The sequence below is a fragment of the Dysidea avara genome, chromosome 14 (genome assembly GCF_963678975.1).
Source record: "Dysidea avara chromosome 14, odDysAvar1.4, whole genome shotgun sequence".
In the NCBI taxonomy this organism is placed as follows: Eukaryota; Metazoa; Porifera; class Demospongiae; order Dictyoceratida; family Dysideidae; genus Dysidea; species Dysidea avara.
This window is the reverse complement of record NC_089285.1, coordinates 6,724,703-6,741,957: the sequence shown is the minus strand read 5'-3', so window position 1 is coordinate 6,741,957 and position 17,255 is coordinate 6,724,703. Positions and strand designations below refer to the sequence as shown.

Here is a 17,255-nt window from a genome sequence, read left to right as displayed (position 1 = left end):
TATAACGCAGAATTATATTATAATTATGTTACTTCTTAAATTGTCTACTTGGATAGGAAATAAGAGTGATGACCCTGGCCATCCAGACTATGTGCCAGCAGTATTTTCAGATGTGAAACCTCATGTAATTGCTAAGCTGAAAAAGGATGTAGAAAGGTACCTGCGACTAAGAAATAAAATACGACGCTCCACTGGATTAAGATATTATAGAGATGATGGTGTTACAGAAGTTAATAGCCTTAATGGACAAGTGGATTTAAGTAACCGCAAAAGCACTTACCAATCGGAATGCTCATTGAGTAGTAGTGACGTACAAGAAGACCATCTACATAATCATGAACAAGGTTACCATCAACCTGATGAACTAGTTATAGTAGAGGAAGTCCCAAAGGGTCGGTTGGTTGCAGATTTGATAGAAGGAGATGTAGCAGCACCACAAGAAGCTGATGATACACCATTGGAAGCTAATGACAGAATGGATATAGAATTGAGTGCACAAGTTTTACAAACACATCAAGAAGATTGCTGTCAAATGATGGAAGTTGGTATGCAAATGTTGCATGAGGCAGAAGAAAGTGAGTGTCAGCTACAGGTGAATACAGGATTGATGAATGTAAGTATAGGGGTGTCACTACCAGTTCAAGATGATTGCTGCCAGACAAATGCAGAATCGATGGAGGTATGTGAGGTATCACCAGAAGTTCAAGATGCAGAATTGATGGACATAGGTGTACAGGTATCACCATCAGTACAAGACAGTTGTTGCCAAACAGATACAAGAGATGTGGAACTACTGGAAGCAGGTGTGCAAGTGTGTATAGCAGTGGAAGGAAAGATCGATGTAGAAATGATGGAAACAGGTGTACAAGTGAGCCCTGATGTCCAAGACAGTTGTAATCAGACTGATTATGCAGTGCAATTGACTGAGAAGGGTGTGCAAGTTGATTTATTTTTGACTGCAGAAAGTTTAGAACATAATGACAGGAAAGTAAAGTATTACACTGGTCTACCTAATTTTGCTACCTTGAAGTTGGTTTTTGACGTGGTTACATCTGGATTGAATATGAGCAGAGGTGTGCTGACCACATTTCAAGAGATATTCATGGTACTGATGAAGTTAAGACTTGATTTGGAAGAAGTAGACCTTGCTTACAGATTTGGCATATCACAACCTACTGTATCTCGGATATTTCGCAAGTGGATTGACATTATGGCAAAAAGATTGCGTCCATTCATTCAATGGCCAGAAAGAGCTGAATTAAGAGAGACAATGCCAATGGCATTTAGAAGATTCTTTTCGAGATGTGTCTGCATAATAGACTGCACAGAAATTTTCATTGATAGACCCAGCAATTTGAAGGCAAGAGCACAAACTTGGAGCAATTACAAACAACACAACACTGCCAAAGTGTTAATAGCCATCACTCCACAAGGCAGTATTTCGTTTGTTTCAAAGGCCTGGGGAGGGCGTGTCTCTGACAAATACATCACTGAACATTGTGGAATTTTAGACAAGCTTTTACCCGGTGATTTGATTTTAGCAGATCGAGGTTTCACTATACAAGACAGCATAGGACTATACTGTGCTGAAGTGAAAACTCCATCATTCACTAGGGGAAAAAAATAAATTAAGTTGCCATGACATCGATTGGTCCAGAGAGATCTCACATGTTAGAATACATGTGGAACGGGCGATAGGAATGCTGAAACAAAAATACAAAATTCTGAAAGGAATCTTGCCTATCACCCTGTTGAAAGATGGCAATGACTGTACCATTGATAACATACTTATTACGTGCTCAGCATTATGTAATTTATGTGCATCTATTATACCATTTGATTAAATTTATATAGCTAGTTAATATAACTCTTTGGAGGGCACTTTCCTTTGAATTTTATCCTGCAGTCCGGACAATACCAGTTTCCATGTGGAACTACTTCCATCCTTAAACACTTCATATGAAACCATTCAATGTTGCATCCTGGAAAATCACAAGCTATCATGACTTCATCCTCAGGTTCCCTACAGTAGCACCATAATTCATCAGAGTCTGGATTTGATGGCATGTGATTGTCTGTACATGTGTTCATGCACAATGCTGCAGCACTACTGGAGGCAACATCACCATGGCTGTACACAAGGTCATCACTAGCAGTGAGGGTGAAGTCATCACTAGCGGTGAGGTCATCACTAACGGTGAGGGTGAGGTCATCACTAACGGTGAGGGTGAGGTCATCACTAACGGTGAGGGTGAGGTCATCACTAGCAGTGAGGGTGAGGTCATCACTAGCGGTGAGGGTTGGTTCATAACTAGTGGTGAGGGATAGTTCATCAGTAGTGGTGAGGATGAGATCATCACTAGCAGAAAATGTGTCATCACCAGCTGCAGCAGACATAGGCATGTGGTCATCAAAAGCAGGACCTTAGAAGTCATTACAAGGAGTAAGTCATATTAAGCTACTAGCAAGTAAACTCTCACCTGGAGTGGGGGCTATAATTACAGCAGGAGAATCTATTGATGAAGGAATTACAGGCTGCTTAGTGTACCACTTTCCTAACAACTCAGGTAGCACTGCATACTTATAGAATCTTTCCATTTCTGCAACTGCTTTAATGAAAAAGTTTGGCTGTGGAAAAATTCGCTCAACAAATATCCCGGCCTCTGTCCATACAACAAAGTCTGCATATGGAACATCACAAATATTCAGTTGTGCCTGAACTTGATAATAGTAGGCATCTGTCTCTTTCAAGTGGACTTCATCACCTTGGCATTCCAAGTACTTCAACATCTCTATAGCACTATCAGGTGACTGCTTTCTGACACAATAGGGGCATTTTACTTCAATCACACCTACTCCATGGCAATCACATGCCACTATACCATCTGGTGAAGCACCCAAGTGAGGATAAGATGGATTAATAACAAACCCACAATTACATAGCTCAAAATTCTCATGTTGGGGCGATACCACATCAACATATTGCGACAAAGCTACCTTCTCATGACTACACCCCCAGCTGAAAAAGCAAAAACATATAATGTATAGAATAGCTACATTGAATGCTTACCAAGTTGCTTTGCTTTTAATCTTTGTTGATTCTGGGTAGCAGATTGCTTTAATAAGTGATGGGGAAGGATGGTCTGCATTGGTGGCAACAGCAGCTTTAAATCTAGATGCTGTAATTCTGCCAGCTCTATAACGGAACCACAGCCGTGATTTTGACTGCATCTTCGTTGCTTGCTCCAAACTTTCAGCCTGCTCTATAGACACAGCAAGAGAACTAAAAACTCTGTCACATTCATTAAGAAGGAGATCATATGACATGTGAAGATACTTAGGGTCATACAGTGTGGTCAAGTTTACTGGGAATTTGTCTGTACAAGACTGGGGAATAAAACTTTTTGAAAATCCTGGCAGCAAGGACAGAGACACTGCTTTTGGATTTGCTTCTTTTAATCTTGAGTAAGCAGATTCCATAGTAATCAGTGGCTCTGGTAATGTTCTTAGTTTCTTTGATGTTGCAATTGGCGGCTTATCATCGGTTTCCCAAAATGGTTCCCTGGGCTTTGTAAAACTGATGTCTTGTATGGTTGCAAATGATATCTGCAATAATTTATAAATGACATCCCTGACATAAATTTGCAGATTAAACTATGTACCTTTTTTGTTACAGTTGGTGCTAACCACTGGCAAGGTTCAGAAGTACAGGAAGTTTCATCTCGTAGTCTCACCCCAGCCATCACTGCATATAGTGTAGCAGCTACATGGGAGCATGCCTCGCCTGCACCAGCCATGCAATTACAGTGAGTACAGATGATTGTTCCATCTGGTTTAATGCCAAGCCATGGTCTCAATGGTGGACTGTTCATACACTGGCTATGTTTAACCTTTAAATATAAAAAGTATATAGCTATAGCTAGCTGTATAGCTACTGAATGGATATATACACTGTGACACATGCAAATGTAACACTATACTACAGAGAGGAAGCAAGTTTCCAGAATTAGGGCATACCTATCTTCTAATATATAGAACAATCAGGCCATCAGTTCGCAATAATATTGTACATGTACATGTAGTTCCACTAATATAGATGGCCAACATGGGGCAGGGAAAACTGCATGGTTTACCTGAATCTATAGGCTGTGCATGTTTGGTTGTATGTAACTTATGCATTTAAAATATTTGTGCAGCCTGCATGCAACTCAGGTTATGAAAGGTGGCACGTGCCATCGTTAGCATGTGCATAGGGTTCACTTAGCAGATCATTTTCTGTGTTTGCCTTTTTTGTTTGTGTGTGCTTTTGTATCATTAATTTTGTACTGTTGTCTCCAGTAGATCTGCTGACTACTGTGAGGATAATTCTACGAATCACTGAAGACACAGGTGTCATTTTGAAAAAAAAATCTTCCTGTGATTTTGTGTTTTGTATTGTTTTTGTTTTACATAGCTATGTGTGCTCCAGGGGCTAGGGAAGAAGGCTCTTCCGGCTACTCTAGTGTGAGGAAAATCAACTATAACACACAGTGCAAAACTCTAGACTAGTCACTGAGTACTGTATACCTTTGCTGTCATAAGGAGCGAGTTCTCGTTAACCTTAGTAATCAGCACATCTTCGACGAATCCAGCCACGAAGTATGCCCATGCTTCTGTACTTTTGTAACCTTTCAACTCTTCCATCGTGTATGGGCTAGGTGAATTTATAAGGTACACACAAATATCCGGCGATTCTACTTTGGGCCATAGAGCCCTCGAAGGCGACCAGTGGTCTCGTGGCAGAAGATATGGGTCTTCTTTCAATCCAATCAATTGAAGCTTCTCTTGGTATCGCCTTTTCCCTGCCTCGTCAAGTTGGTGATAAAAGTCACTCATTACCGCGCTCATTGTTAATTTTGCGTAAAAAAAGTCGTTAAAGTATTTTGTCGAGTGATTTGTTCGATAGCCTTACCTGGCAAACGAAGGCGGCATTGCACCTCGGTACTCAAAATGGCGTCTGCTAAAAATTGCTGATTCACGTGACTGTCGCCATGGAAATGTCGTAACGCTTCCGGGCGCTTATCATTCTAATTGAATAAGGTCTATACATTTTAAGGTGATTTTTACTCGTAGATAATGCACCTATCAATGTCAAGCCCCAGGTCGGGTAGAGGTGGGGATTTGCAAATGCTAGATGACAAATTCCCCACCCCTGGGGACAGCTTCGAGTTACAAATCCCCCTCAAAATCCCCTACTAATTCGTATTAGCTAGCTATTTATCCCAGGAATCACTAACAATATGGCCAAGTATGGCTATTCGTGTTCCCTACCCTGGGGACCAGTTTGGGTGATGAATCCCGCTACAAACCCCTACCAGCTGCCGACCTGGGGTACACATTGATAGGTGCATTACTAATCACTGTATGGACCCCGCCCCGGCCTGAGTTGGAAACCAGTCAGCAATTTTTCTAGAACGGCCCCTGCATGTACCTATGAACTTTCAGGTCGTTAAATACACCACTACTACACACATGATAACTAGCTACACTGCATACTTGTAATGTGTGTCCCCAAAGCCAGTGACGAGGAGGACAAGGAATAGAGCGAAGAGACTTCCAATCTCTACACCATAAACCAACTACACGAGTGACAGTCGGCAGGTACGCCAAACCGAGTAGCAATAGAATACCAAGAAGACCAACCAGAAATGAATATATCAGGTCCATTTGTCCTCTCTACCCGAGTCTGTACCTATCTCCCGGAACCTTGCCCGGAACACTGTGACACAACATTCCACTAGTATCCGAGTAAGAATTTCTCCGTAAATTTCTACAGGCATAGAATTATGATACATAATAGGTTCGGGGCTCCTGGTTTCTCTTGGCAGTCCTGGCCTGGAATACGGGTAATTGGAAACAGTGGAAATGGAAACCGGAAACAGAAAGTGGAAATGGCAAACAGAAATGGTTAAATCATTATACATGTATCCTAGAGTAAAAACCTCACTTAGTGGTCACCTCTTAAAGACCACCTTTTTACAAAGGTCACCTCTGTACAAAGACCACATTGTAATTAGATTCTAAAAGATATAAGGCATACTCGATAATCTAATTGATTAGACTACTTCGTGGTCACCTTTTATAAAGACCACTTCTTTACATGGTAATATTCAAACATGCATTTCGTGACTCACAGAAAGGAGTCACTCATAATTATTTTGGTCCACACTTCACTCAAGTCATTGCTTAGTTTGTACCAGAATGTGTCACAACAAAAAATAATAGTCCATGCAAGTGAAATGTAACTAGTCACTACAACCTACTGCATCAATGAAAAAAGAAGTTTCATAAGGAGCTGATGACCTTTAGAGCCTAGCTTATTTTAGTTGATCTACCTATTTTGATAACTTCATGAAATGATTAATGTTTGGAACTTAGCTAATATTACAATGTGAAAAGTGGTCTTTGTAAAGAGGGTGGTCATTATAAAAGGTGACAATGAAGCGGTCAGTATGCCTTAGCCATCTTTGCGATCCAATTATGATGTGGTCTTTGTACAGAAGTGGTCTTTGTAAGAAGGTGGTCTTTAAGAGGTGGCCACTAAACAAGGATTTTACTCTAGGGTACATTTATGTGACGATTTGACCATTTCCGTTTCCATTTCCACTGTTTCCAATTGTCCCTGGAATACCCCCTTAATTGTCTGTGAGACCTTTGTTGTCTGGCGGTCATGCACAATTTGCCCTTTCCATCATCCTTTTTTATTGTTGACAAAACAACTATTAAGACGGTTGGCTTTGTTAGCTTGCTGCGTGGGCAACAGCTGCTACAACAGCTTTCAGTAACCTTGTGTACTTTGCCAGTATGCTCTTTCTTCATGATCAGAGACTTAGAGTCTAATAAACAGTGTAGTTATGCAGTGTAGTGCAGCTAATAAACAAGTTGTAGACCATGTAAGAATTGATACATCACGTGCTAGCTATTATTTCTTTTAGCTAGCTAGTTAACCCATAAAATTCATTATATATTCACTGCTGGTTTTTTGTTGGACAATATAGGGTAGCTACAAATGAAACAAGTCAAAAATGCCAACATAATTATTGTACTCAGTGTCCTCCACAAAATTTTCAGTGGCTGATGACAACGCTGTTAAAATTTTGCAATGTCAACTAAAAAAAGGCAGCATTCATTGCCTCCTTTTCAGCTCTGTCTAATGATGTGCCAACTACTTGGCTGACTATTTTCTTGGTGCACACATATAAAGATGTAAATGCATTACATGATTACCTTGAAACTTGGCACTCCTAAGGGGGACACCTTAAACTTCATCACTGCTTTAATTGATAACACGTGTGAGTGATTCAATGTTGAGATAGACTAGCCACAATAGAGCTGGAACCAAGACCTCTTGCTATAATATATACAAAGATAATTTGCACACATGCATGTACTATGAGTAGTAAAACAGTGATTGTTGTGTCTAGAAAAAGAAAACTTCACAGTAAAAACAAACTAGTGAAGGACACTACTAATGTCTGTCACAATACTCACTAGTTTTGTGTAGTGATGTTCACTATTATGTTGGGAGAGTCACTACAAAAATAGTAAACATCACTACTTAAAGATAGTGAGTATTGTGGCAGAAATTAGTAGTGAAATTCACTATAATTTTTTGCAATGTTGGCTCATGTATATACTGTATCTTTGGAATGCCAATGTTGGGGCAATATTGCTTATGTATATCGTGCCTGGTTAACATTATCCTAGATCCATCTTTTTTAAAAATTTTGCTCATATGTTGTTATAGCCACAGACAGCAAAGCCATGCAGTAGCTAGCTACAAAAGCTTTAAATATTCTGCAAAAGTTTCAAGAAAATAATTATGATGATTGTACCAGTAAAATTCACATGGATACTCTAATAGAGCACATCAGATTAAAGAATTTGATTGTTTCTTCAATATTTCTGTGAATTGCTGCATGTAATTGAAATATACAAGTTTAATTAATTACCATCAAAAGTCTACTTGTCCTTATGGGGGATTTCAATGTTCCAGACATTAACCAGGCTACTTTGTCAGGATCATTTATTTTTTCAAACCAACTTTGTGACTTGGTATTCCAGTTTAATTTATCTCAACTTGTGGATCAACCTTCCCACATTTATGGTAATATACTTGACATAATTTTTTACCAAGAAAGTGCCATTAGTACTGTTCATCCAACTCATTTGGCATTTCATCTAATCATTATCCAAATGCCTTCTCATACTTTACAGTTCCTCTCATACCATCAACAACACAGAAAGATTATGTATTTGATTATTCTAAAGGTGGACTAAATCAGTACATTTCCACTTGAGACTTAATAACTTTCTACAATACTACTGATGTCAACAATGTGTGGGCTATACTAAAGCAGTTAATAATTACTGGATATGCATGGACCTGATCATACCCAAAGTGAAACTAAAATCCACCCAGCATGTATCCCAAGTAGTTTTCTCCAACAATTCGACACTCTCTTAAATGTCTCCATACTCTTTGTAAAAGATTATGACATCATTTTATCCTTACCACTCTCTACAACTTTTGATTCAATTAGAAGAACTTACACAATGAGAGTTAAATAATGCAGAAAATTATGAAAAGGAACTGATCAACAGTTCAATCTAAAAACCTTAAACTCCTGCTAGGTTTGGATACCTCCCTCTATATATTCTAGTCAGGGATATTCTGTAAATGCTGTGTCAGATGAAGATAATGCTGACCTTTTTAACCAATACTTTTATTCAGCTTTTACCAATACTACCATCTCTTTTACCAAACCTAGAAGAGGCTTTCATTCTATCCAGCACTATCTCTGAAATTTCCTTCAGTCTGGAAAACATAAATATTTGAAGAGCTAAGATCTTTACAGATTTCTAAAGCAGTTGGCCCATACAACATTGGACCTAAAGTCCTAAATAGTTGTGCTGATTCGTTGACTGCACCTTGATGCTCTACATCATATTTTTCTCTGTATTTCGGTAAAAAGTGTAGTTCCTAGTGCCTGGAAGTGCCACAAAATCATACTCATTTATAAGTCGGGTGATAATTTGATAAATCTAATGCCACCTGTTGAACCTCAGGGCAGCATCCTGGGTCCACTGCTGTTCATAATCTATGTTAATGACCTATCTGAAAGAGTTAAAAATTCTAGTTTGCTGATGACCTCAAATATTTCAAAACAATTCATTCTATCACAGACTCCAACCTACCTCAAAGCGACTTAAATTCCCTATATGGATGGAGTCTCAATAACCATCTCTCTTTCAGTATCATGAAATGTGCTGTCTTGTATTTAATTATACATCAATGATTTACCTAACATCTCAGAACGTCGTGACCTTGGAATAGTCTTTTCTAATAATCTGGTCATATTGAATCAATAGTAGCCAACGTGTACAAATCCTTCGTTCTACTTTGCTAGATGTTCAAGAATACCTCCTCCATTCAAGTAAAAAGAACATTATATCTAACCAAAAAGTAACCATAGTCTAAGGTCCAAACTTTTATATATTGCTCTCGTGACCTTATCTAATAAAGGACATTTTGTTGAGCCCAGCTAGCATCAAGCGACTAAATTAATTTTATCCTAAACAGACTATTAAACAAGGCTGACCCAACTGAAACTTTTCCTTTTCCTGATAAAATCTCTGAATACTCCTACTATATAGTAGTTTCAATATATTCAACCATGTTTGTTTTAACAATAGTCGCACCAGACCTTCCAGCAGCAAGTTATGGCACAGAAATTCTGACAATGTTATTACAGCTAATTCATAATTTTTAGAATCCCTAGATTGTGGAATGCATTACCAATCACTGACTTATCCTTTTTCTTCTCTATTATCAAATACAAATTAATTAGTATTTATGGGATAATCTTTTAAATACCTTTGACACTGCAAAATAATTATACTTTGCATTTTTTATGTCACTGTAGAAATTGTAGTAAGCTTCCCCTCATGTAAATTTATATTTTTGTAGTATGTAAGTAGCTAACTGTGATTAGTTATAAGCAGCGGCGGAGGAAGTAGTTGATATGAGGGGGGGCTGGGCTGACCCAGACTTATTTCTACAGTTTGGTAAGGTGAGACCAAAATAAAAAAAAAAAAAAAAAAAAAAAAGGTCGCAACCACCTGACAAGAGCTTTCCACCTCACCAGCTACCATTTCTAGCTGATAAACTACATAAAAATCCTTTCATAGCTCGCTACACACTGACTACTTTATTAGAGTGACTGCTCTATTAGAGTATCTCGATCTTTATCACGGTTTTCAGCCCCACTCAAAGAAAGATCATTTCGGTGAGATATCATTCTGAGGGGGGGCTAAGCCCCCCTCAGCAGACCGAGGGGGGGCTTTAGCCCCCTAGCCCCCCCCCCCCCCCCTTTCCGCCGCCTATGGTTATAAGTAAGTAAGTAAGTAAGTAAGTAGTAAAAAAGGCAACTGGCACTATAGTTGGGAAACTGGCACTAGTTGCCAGTGGCCTTCAGATGTTGTAATTTTTTACCCTTTTGATTTCTTTAATGTGTCTGTACTTGTGTTAAATGATCTGTAAAGTATTAAATAAATAAATAATGGAACCTCAGTTTTCTGGAACCACTTATCTGGATTCTCAGTTAACCGAACTACGGAAATGACTGCTCTATTACAGTAGTGACTGTTCTATTAGGGTAGTTTAAAGTACTGAAAATGTTTCTTTATGCTAATTTTCAGAGATATGGACTTTTCAGACTTATGGACCACCCCTGATCCCAAGGGGTTCGGATAACTGAGGTTCCACTGTACATAGCAAAGTTAATAGCAATTGCCTAGAAAGTATACCTCTAGATTAGTACTAGGTCCATCATGTACAATCTGCTTGCATAATGGTATATGCTATCAACTTCCTATATTCTGATAGAACAATTTCCAAGTCATTTAATTTGTATAGGAAATGTTTGGAAGATGTTGCCTCAGATATAATAGCTTTGAAAAAGATTTAATTTCGGTGAGGATTGAATCAATTATCTATTGTTTGTATGTTTACAACTATTAGCCATGCCATCCTTCCAACAGTCTTGTTTATTGTCCAAGAGTCTTGGACAAATGTATGTGAGAGTAAAAATTTCTCATGATCAGTTTCATCACTGCATAGTTACTATATCATTATCATGTTCAGATTACATCATATATATGCTGCACATGTACATATGCATGATCACATATTAGCTGTTCTTCGACATTTTAATTATTTGTGGGTACCCATACACTATTGAAAACTCTCAGTACATTATGCTCATATATGAAAGTGCATAATTATAATTCAAACAAAGTAACATTCCACTCTACGAACCATAACACTCAGGAATTACGGTACCTCCAAGTAGCTGTTACATAATTCAGCTGTTAGCTTTTTAAACTAATCAGCAATCATTTACATTGTGTCATGTGACCTCTCCAAGTTTTAAATGAATAGTGTATATAGGTCACAAGATATGACATTTTTGAATCCCATGGTTTACACATAATACGCATGCATGGTAAGTGTATGGACATAAAACATGGTCATATATGTTACACACTGTTGTTGATCTACATAGAGTACTGTTGTTGATCTACATAGAGTACAAAAGTATATGTAATACCTGCAGAGTGCCACCAGCTGGCACAGCAAACTTAACCAGCTGGTACATATGCCATTCACAGAATGTCATATAGTTTAACATGCACAGATTGAGAGGCAGATCTACTATGTGAATCATAAGAAGTTTTAATAAAGCTAGTAGTCAGAAGTATTCTAATAGAGCAGTCAGAACTTATAGAGCAGTCATATAATCTTTAACTCTTCATAGAGCAATCAACTTGTCTACTAAATCCATTGGCTACATCTGTAAACATTTCTAAATAATTTATTTTTCTGTCTTTAACATGCATTACACATTGTGAGATACTCCATATTAAGTGCAAGAGATGTTTCAGTCTCCAGAGAATTTTTTGTTATGAAGCCAGCAACTTAAGATATTTTATATATTTACACTCTCCACTTCTCTTGACTGCTTTATAGATTAACAATTGAGTGGAAGAATGATAGAACCAAGAGCCATAATATTAAAATGTATGAACTCTTGTCACTAGTATCAAGCTACTTCTGTGTGATATAAGTGGAAATTGACCCCGCATACATGAACAACAAAAAGTGCCATAGTGGAATGTCCACTATTATTAACTCTTGATATTACACATGTCCCATTACATAAACTTTTCTCACAAGTTTAGCTTATGCTAACACAACACCCACCTTTCAATACAAGGACACATAGTCTCACTGTCACATTAAATGGATATTGTGCCATCATCATCAGGCAGAATATCAATAATATTGGTACTGCAACATTGAATTCATTTGAATATGATGTATAAACTGACATGCAGTATCTGAGTGTAACAGTTGTATTGCACTGTGTATTACAAGTCATATCACAGTATTATGGGCAACTACTTGGTGTACTATACTGCCAGGGTTAGAACTAACTATCACCAGGTGTTGGTACAGCAACACAAACAACTATAATAGCACATACAGTTTTATGGACCTCTGTTATAGTATTCAATTAAAGTATTTGTTGTTGGTGAGGTCTATTAGAGCAAGTAAATTAAGTTCTAATTCCCTTATTAGGGGACGAGGCCTTATGCAAATGCTGCTAACATTATGTGTGGCATGTCAAGTTAGGTCAACAAGAGCAGCCTTTCTGGAACAGACTAGCCAGAAGTGTTCCATACAATGTGCTGAACAAGAGATGGGCCAACTGTGTTGCTGAACTCGATGGGAAGATAGGAATGTAATACATGGAAGAATGTCCTTTCTGTTTGTTCAAATAAATGATAATAGGATCCTCTTTGTGTAGGGGTGATCTTACTGGCATAAACATGAACCAAGTAAAGATAATTAATGATCTCTTAACAACCTGCATGATGTTAATAACCAACTGGCATATAGTTTTGTGTGTGTGGCTGTGATTTAGTGTGCTATCACATGTGCATGTTTAATAATTCATAAAACCTGCATGCTTTATTCAATGATCTAATAGAACAGTCATGTGCTCTTAATGTATTTCAATTTTGTGTGCGGAATTTAGCAGTGCTGTATGGTTGCATTGGTATGGTTGCATCGGTATGGTTGCATTGGTATGGTTGCATTGGTATCACATATGTACTGTGCACTCAAAAAATTAATAATAAAAGTTGATTGCAATGGTGCAGCTGAGCATACATGTCAATTTAAGAGATGAATTGCATGTAGTGTTTTATGGTAATTCTCAACCTCCTTCAAATAAAAATTATTCTTGCACATTTTAATATCTCAGTTTCAAATACACTGTCTACTTAAACCTCAAGTCCATATAGTCTGTAGTAGTCATCCTACATTCACTACTTTATTGCATCATCACCTTCAAGCTATTAATGATACTGGTTTTTGGAAGCCATAATGACTTAAAGTTTTTGCTATATTTGTAAACTTTAAAGACCCTGCATGTATGAACACGTAACATGGTAAGAGTCTGTGTATTGTAACAATGAATACAGTAACCATTTTGTAACTCCCCCTGCTTTATAGGTACTCCTTGATTAACATTTGATACATTTTCGTCACTTGCTATTGATTAGCCCATAATTAGGACCTTTAATTTTTATGTGGCATGGCTAACTTACAAACTTTGGTGCGTAGTCCCATTATGCCCTCTAAAGGCAAAATTGACTTTTCTCCTAAGAATTCCTCTGCATTACTACCCATAAATTCACTCATGGTTGCATATAGTGCTACTGGCTGTATAAAAGATGATAGACTGGGTAATATTGGAAACTGATTGGCAATGCAGGAATTTAGTTCATATTAATATTTGTGACTATCATATAATGGAAGAGATTAGCATGTAGTATTATTTCAGTAGAACATTGCATGTCTGAGTAGCTGCAAGACCATGCATGGCAACTTCAGAGTCAGATCATCCGCCCCCCTGGATCAGCCCCTGCACAAAAGTACACATTTCATGTTCTCAGCAAAAAATGAATTAAGAATGCATGAGTTCTCTGGGGATCTTGGTCCATGAAAATCTTGCTTCCTGAGCTAAGAGCAATTTATAGCTATAGTTAATGAGATGAATTTCATAATAAGAAATTTAACTGTTGCCCTTAGCAACCTGAATTTTACATCATTTGTAGGGTGAACGTCTGATAGCCTATGTATAGGTCATGAGATATGACCTATTACATTTTCTCATACATTGTCTGCAATAGTTGTCCCTTGTGGGAAATCACATGCATATAATTATTATGCAGCTATATACAGTAAGAAAATCTTTCAGGAAGGGTGTAGGAACATACAGGTGGTGTCCAATTGCATTGTCAGAAACACATTGGTACATATAGCTAGCTATAAGGTGAAGCTAAAATATGTTTTTATTCCAGATTTCCAGTGTATATGTAATGGTTATACCACGGGCATGAGTGCTTTGCCTGATATATATACGCACAAGCGCGAGGGCCGTAGGCCCGAGGATGAGTGCGTATATACAGGCAAAGCATGAGTGCCCGTGGTATAACTAATATGTTCTACTTTAGCATGCAGACTTGCCTAATTGGCAAAATGTTTAGTTGATATGCCCTTTTCTTATATAGGGAACCAAGTAGGCTGTGATTGTGGGATTGAATTTTTCCAAACAAACTGTGAATGTGGGATTCAATTTTAATACATCAAACTACTTAGTTTGATTTTACTTTTGCTAATATAGCAATGTTAAGAGACTAATGTTAATTATGTTACTTTAATCACTACATTTACAAAAGCAAAAAACAAACTACTGTTGATGTATTAAAATTGAATCCCACAATCACAGCTTGTTTGGCAAAATTCAAACCCACAATCACAGCTAGCTTGCTTCCCTATATATGAGAAGAGAGATAAAGTATAGCATCAAAGAAATCTAATGATTTCTGGATATAGTGTGCACTCCTATTAGGTATGCAATAGCACTGACTTAATGAGTACACTGCGTATATCTCGTTAAAGCAGTGGGCTTAACAAGATATACACTGCATATATCTCGTTAACTTTTCTGAACCAGTGCAATATGTGATATATATGCACTGGCTTTCCTTTGATCTGAGGTGGTACATATATAGTTTAATTCTCATCGTACTATATAGCTATACCCTTATTAGAATAATTGCCTTCATATCACTGTACAGTGGAACCCACAGTAAATTATATATTTTATATTTAGCCACTGCATGTGTCAAATTCCCAATAATCACCCTGGGGCTACAAAATACAAATGTTAGGTGCACTATATAGAGCATATTATCATGCTACTCATATGATTATACGTGCATGCATGCATGCATGTGCTTCACTTGCACACTAGAGAATAACACTGTCAGCTCTCCGTAAATTTATGCTATAGCTATGACAATGGAGCCTCTTAACTTCAAATCTGGGTCAGTCATCTCCTTGGTTCATTTCTAGGACACGCTTTGCACAGTATACTATGATGTCCCCCTTAGCAAAAGTTTAGAACTGTCTCTGCCACTGCATGGTTATAGATATGATTAACAAGCTATATATAGCTATTGCTATAACAATATAACTTACATGTGCAAAAACACATGCTATTAGCTGTTATGCAACTAAGACTTCTAACATGGGCATGAGTGATATCTACACACAAGCACAAGCTATAGGACTGCAGGCTCGAGTACATATAACAAAAACCAACCATGTACTAATAACATCTGAGGAGTAATTACAACTGATCTCTGTTGTACCTATACTACTTTATTATAATGAAGAGTAGCTAGCCATCACTCTGAAGGGTTCCTAATTTTATACCCGGGCCACATCTGGGGAGTAAGTACTGTACACATGAAGTGTACCACATGCCATGCAGTGACAGTAGTTGTAAAAAGTATAGCCTTTTTAGCCACGTGTGCATGGCAGCTACACACCAATATGAGTCAGAATTTGTTCTTATACATGGTTACTGAATTACTATATCACTGATGATCCATAATAGGAACATATATGCACATAGGGAATGATATTGTGCAGTTGGCATGTCAGGATATAGAAATAATTTATTGGTCACTTGTGTTTGTTATTTGCTACTAAATTCCCAACAAGGTACGTAGTTCTGGTGGCATGGACCAGTCAGTGGTCATTGTTGGAGTCATATATATTTGTAGGGATTAATACATCCACCTTCAGTGCTTTTCATTGTGAAATACATTTTCCCATGTGACTTAACACGTCACAGGAAGATTAGCTGAAACCATGCATGCTAAAGCTAAACATGTTGTAATTGACTTAGTGTTATATGTAATTAGTAGGTAGCTGGTGGGGCTAGAATGAATCTTAATCACTCAAAATTATTATCATTGACTCATGTTCTACATTTTCTAACTCTTTTTAACATTACAAGTGGTTAATGATACCCTTTCCAATGGTCACTGCATGTAGAGGTGAAATGGACCAAATTACTATTAGTCACTTAAAATTTAACAAGTTAATTATACATGCAGCAAACTGAATGTACGTAGAACATGACTCAACAATAAGGTCCAAGGCATTAAAATTAATCTTAGTACGATGTAGCTACTAACATTTATTCTTGGCTGTACCAGACATTATATCCTTTTACCTTTGTGGATGGACCTCTTTTAACAGCCATGTAAGTTGCACGTTTTTGCATGAAAACTTATACACATATTTTTTATAAATCAAGGCAGCTAACATACACTTTAACAAAAACAATAACAACAACCACTACGAATATTTGATAGCAAGTACAGTTACTTGACACTGTCGATATTTCATTAGAACATGGCATGCATTGCAGTGGCGGATCCAGGGGGGTTTCATTGGTTTCCACGGAAACCCCCTTTGAAAAATGATTGCGTAACAATTAAATGTTTTAATTATCGCGGCGTGCGTCTCGATCGAGATACTGTAATTAGAGCAGTCACAGTAGCTACTAAAGTAGTGTGTAGGAAGTTTTTAATATATTTTATGTACTATTACTAGGCTGTGACCTTTTTTTTTTTTTTTTTTTTTTTTTTTGGTCTCACCTTACCAAACCAGACGATGTAGTGCAAACGTTTGCGTATCTCATGTCAATATATATCTCCACCTTCTAAACTGGAAACCCCCTTTATAAATTCCTAGATCCGCCACTGCATTGTATATGCTTTGGTCC

At 37.6% G+C, this 17,255-nt stretch overlaps 3 protein-coding genes across 3 annotated transcripts in view; 1 reads left to right on the top strand and 2 right to left on the bottom strand.

The window, feature by feature from the left end:
- Positions 1-5,753, bottom strand: part of LOC136244399 (cytochrome P450 4F6-like) — a 31,769-nt gene extending 26,016 nt beyond the window's left edge. Inside the window, exon 1 of the mRNA XM_066035980.1 lies at positions 5,536-5,753. Within this exon, the coding sequence (XP_065892052.1) occupies positions 5,536-5,706 (171 nt within the window). The 5' untranslated portion in view covers positions 5,707-5,753. The remainder of the gene's footprint in view (positions 1-5,535) is intronic.
- Positions 26-1,627, top strand: LOC136244778 (uncharacterized). The gene is made up of 2 exons (XM_066036334.1): positions 26-575; positions 624-1,627. The coding sequence occupies exons 1-2, from the start codon at positions 26-28 to the stop codon at positions 1,625-1,627; spliced, it is 1,554 nt and encodes a 517-aa protein (XP_065892406.1).
- On the bottom strand, positions 1,618-5,069 carry LOC136244761 (uncharacterized). The gene is made up of 5 exons (XM_066036320.1): positions 4,567-5,069; positions 3,663-3,890; positions 3,071-3,606; positions 2,481-3,019; positions 1,618-2,423 (listed from the first exon to the last, which is right to left on the bottom strand). The coding sequence occupies exons 1-5, from the start codon at positions 4,885-4,887 to the stop codon at positions 1,855-1,857; spliced, it is 2,193 nt and encodes a 730-aa protein (XP_065892392.1). The 5' UTR covers positions 4,888-5,069; the 3' UTR covers positions 1,618-1,854.
- Positions 5,754-17,255: the final 11,502 nt, after the last annotated feature.